Source organism: Atta colombica, unplaced genomic scaffold (assembly GCF_001594045.1).
Source record: "Atta colombica isolate Treedump-2 unplaced genomic scaffold, Acol1.0 scaffold126, whole genome shotgun sequence".
NCBI lineage: Eukaryota > Metazoa > Arthropoda > Insecta > Hymenoptera > Formicidae > Atta > Atta colombica.
The window spans coordinates 5250242-5254540 of NW_017259213.1; the positions used below are offsets into that span (position 1 = coordinate 5250242).

The following is a 4299-nucleotide window of genomic DNA, read 5'->3' on the forward strand; positions in this document are numbered from 1 at the left end:
ATCATGGTTTTTACATTTTTTTTTAAATAAAGGAGCAATATATTATATCTATAATATTATATAATTTATCAAATATACATGTATATATAATTATTTTATTAAGAGCTTAGAAAAGAATTTTCAGAGAGAGAGAGAGAGAGAGAGAGAGAGAGAGAGAAATATTGCGATAATATATGTATCTTGAAGAGACTGTTATTATTATCAAAATATATGACGACGGTAGTCGTTATCTAGGTATGCTTGACTCTTGCGGGCTTTTACGATGGCCCATCATTAATCAAATACCAAAGACCGGTTACACTGTGTTAATCAGATGTAGAGGGCTAGGAAAAATGATCGCGCGCAGAACATCTCGAGTCGCACGTATCTTTTCGCGCTGGCAGAACATCTTATTACCGACGAAAACATGCCTCAAACCAGTTTCCCCGGCTTCTCCGTGACGTTCGCAAGACGAAAAAAAAGAGAGTAAAGAAAGAAAGAAAAGAGAAAAAGGCGAATTCACCCATACTCTTTCGAATCTTTAGCCTTTATAGGACCAGGGCTTACGCGTTTCGCACTTACTTGTAGCCGTATTCGAGATTATCCCCGCATCCGCCCCAGATCCAATCGCGTTTTAGATCTTTGGGCCTGTTACTCCTGGAACAGCCGCACGACGACAGGTGGCCATCTCGGCAGGAACGGCTGATGGAATAGACCACTCCAGCGGCGGTGATCGCGTGAACGAACGCGGTTTCCCTGCTCGCTGCAACGACAGCATTGTTTTAATTGCAGAAGTTGGATGATAAAATATTGCTGTCGCTTGAATACCGCGATTTCCGGAATATTAGCATTAGCACCGATGTACCTATTCTAAGTATTGGACCGAACACGGTCTCATCGTGAACGGTGGAGCAGTTCCATCTTCTGTCCTTGAACTGATGCTGGCACTCCATAACGCCGTATTTCGCGCCCTTGGCTACGCTGAACATGTGATCCACAGACAGCTGGCAGAGCTTCCCTTGGCCCTGAGACAAGCCCTTCAGACCGACGCAGATCGTGGAGGCACTCGCATCAAACGGCTCCATCGTTTGCGCCGATTCCAGTTGCGGCAAGTGTCGTAAACCCAGGTTTCTGTTGTGTATAAAATAACGTAAACTTAAGAACTTTTGTAAGATTGAATCTGTTTTCTATTCCTGCAATAGATTACATTGGAACTTTTTTTCTTACTTTAGATAAATGTCAAACACATATCTATTTCATTTTAATAATGAATTCGATTGGACGCACTTAGTGCGCGTTAAAGCCGTACACAAATTGACATAAAGATGTTTATTATAAATATAGAAATCAGTTAAACTATGAAATATTCAATATACTTTATTATAGCTGGTAAAATACGTATTTTATAATTCAAAATATTCACGTATTACTTTCACACTGAGATTAAATCAGTATATGTGCAATAGCTAATATGCATCAATGCACACTAGTCCAATCGAATTCGCTATAAGTTTCAAAAGTATCTAATATACTAATTCAGTTATAAAAAAAATAAACTTATTATGTTTCAAAGACATAATTAAATTTTCTTTTCTTTTAAAAAGCATCGGATCGATTGCAATAGTGTTTCTATAGGAATCTTTAATTCTAAGAATTCTTCTTTAGGAAGAGTTAGAGTCTTTATTGTGCAATTTGACGGCCATTTCGAAAACACCACGACGTCGCGTCAGTCGTTGCAGCGTTCGAGACCACGGCCCCCTTATAACTCCTGGAGATTTGTTACGCCGATTATATAAATTCGGTGCGGGGCGGCGAGTCCGTCCGCGTCCGTGGGCGCGCAGCGGCCCTCGGATTTCCTCCTTAATGGTGCATTTGTGAGTCAACCGAGCGAGATGATGGAACGGCACCGTCAAAGACAGAAGCTGAGGGCCGAGTATAGCCAGCAAGAGCCCCGCCAATTTGAAATTCGAAACGGATGGCCATCATCGCGAGAGAAGTTTCCAACAGTCAAATTCGAATCGCGTCTCCCCCGTTTATTCTCATGATGAGGTCATCCATCGAGAAAAATCTTCGGGAAATATACAGAAAGAATGGTTTTGCTGAAGTATCTAAATAGTTAGATACAGATCTGAAAATAATTTTGTTGAGCATCAAAATAATTATGTAGAACGCCTGAACGTTAATGATAATGTTTGCAAACAATTTTAATTTTTCTAATAATTAGTTTAAACGGTTTACATAATTATTTTGATGTTCAAACAAAATTATTTTCTTTAGCTAGCTAAATTTTTTGGATACTTTAGAAAAGCTGTTTTTTTTCTGCAATTGGCAAAACCGCAGACGGATTTCGACTTGGGGATTTAAACGCTCGCAATTTCTACCCAGTGACTTCGATAAATTTCTCATTAGTTAACAATGATTAATCTGCCGATGCTGCATCTATCTAATTTGCGTAAATATTTATATTTTTATTATTTTATTACGACAAAGCTTTGATAAATCCTAAACTTTAAGTATATTATATTTTTAAGTATATTAAAGAACGATTTCGCTGAAGTAAAAATTTAGCTAGATACAAATCTGAAAATAATTTTATTTGGACCATCAAACATTAGGTCACTTAAACTGATTATAAAAACGTTGAAACTTTGCAAAATTGTCATTAACGTTCAAGCGTTCTACATAATTATTTTGATGGTCCAACAAAATTATTTTCAGATCGGCATTTAATTAAACGTGTTTAAATACTTTAACAAAATCGTTCTTTCTGTGTATATTTTAGATATATTATCAAAAATACACAATACAGATATAGAATTATCACGACAAAAGATACATATCTATGTAACATTATAGACATATTGATATTTGCAAGTATTTTTCTTTTGTAGGATAAGATATAATTTCGAACAGTATAACATTTCTGAACGAAATAAAATTTGAATTCAATTTTCCAAGTACAAGTTTAGTAATTCTTTTATCGTATAGATGGTATTGAAGAGTATCAAACAAATTTAAAATCGGATAAAAATCTTATTTCGTTTAGAATTATATCATGTTCAAAGTTGTGCCACTTTATCTATCGAGCAAGTTTCACGCTGTATGATTTAAAAGAATACACTTTTCAATTACATTTTATAATCTCAGGTCTGGACTTATGTCTCCCAATCGCTTTCGTTCAGTCGCAACGTACGCAGCAAGTCGCGACAACCTGCACAACGACTCGGTGCAACCTGGACGACCTGCCCGAGCGTGACTCAGGTGAATACTCGTCGGGATTGTCGGCGATGTGACGCGACCGCTTGAGATGTATCAACAGCGTGAGTTACTTGGGAATTTCTACAGAGTAACGATCGGAAGATTATGACTCGTGATTTCAAGCTGTTAGTACATCAATTTCACATTAAAAATTGAATAACTCTCGCCTGAAATACTATATTGTGCAATAAATCAGATTTATTAGCGAAAACTAACAACCACTTTGAAATAGGAAAAGGAATGAAAGAAATCCTCTTCGAGATGTTTCTTATCCGGTATCGGAATTATTACGGAAAACAGAATTCCGATATTCCCGCCTCCATCGAAGTTCATTCTTGGGAATTTCTACGGAACGATCGAAAGATTATGACTCGTGATTTCAAGCTATTAGTGCATCAATTTCACGTAAAAAATTGAATAAAATATTATACAATAAATGGAATTTATTAGCGAGAACCACCACTTTGAAATGGGAAAAGAAATTCTCGTCCTCGAGATGTTTTCTTGTATCGGAATTATTGGAAAAAACATGAGAATCTCAGTATTCCCGCCTCCAACAAGGTCCATCTGAAGTTGTCGCGATCGAGAGAGAGTGAAAGAGAGAGAAAGAGAAGTCGTAAAAGCCCGCGCGTGAGTGTCTAGGGAGTGTAATAGACGACATTAATATTCTGGAACACGCTCCGGCGACGATATATCATCGGCTTTACACTCCCCTAAAACAATGGCGCGGACAAACCTCGCGGATCAGGGAAGGGGGCATGCGCGGTGGAAAGAGCGATAATATTTCGACGGGGTACGACCCACGCAGCGTGCTCAGGGCACCGTCGTCGCTGGTCGTCGCGTCGCGTTGCGTCGCGTCGCGTCGTGGGCTGCGGGGCCCGCAAAATAATGCCCCGTGTCTCCTAAGAGATTGCGGCTACATCCGCAGCAACGCACGTTCGCATATACGGGGTGTCCCGAGGCAATCGCGAGCTGCGGGACAAAATGGGATTCTGTCACGTTGTAAAAAATTGCGCCGAGTAATTAAGCAACGAGACGATTAATCGGATGACACATCAAATA

General features: G+C 38.9%; 1 protein-coding gene across 1 annotated transcript in view; it reads right to left on the minus strand.

Annotated features, from left to right (window-relative positions):
* The window catches only part of LOC108694968 (protein Wnt-5b-like), a 19325-nt gene that overhangs the window by 2030 nt on the left and 12996 nt on the right, over positions 1–4299 (minus strand). The window contains exons 3-4 of the mRNA XM_018204659.1: positions 845–1110; positions 562–742 (exon numbers count right to left, since the gene is read on the minus strand). Of these exons, the coding sequence (XP_018060148.1) occupies positions 562–742; positions 845–1110 (447 nt within the window). The remainder of the gene's footprint in view (positions 1–561; positions 743–844; positions 1111–4299) is intronic.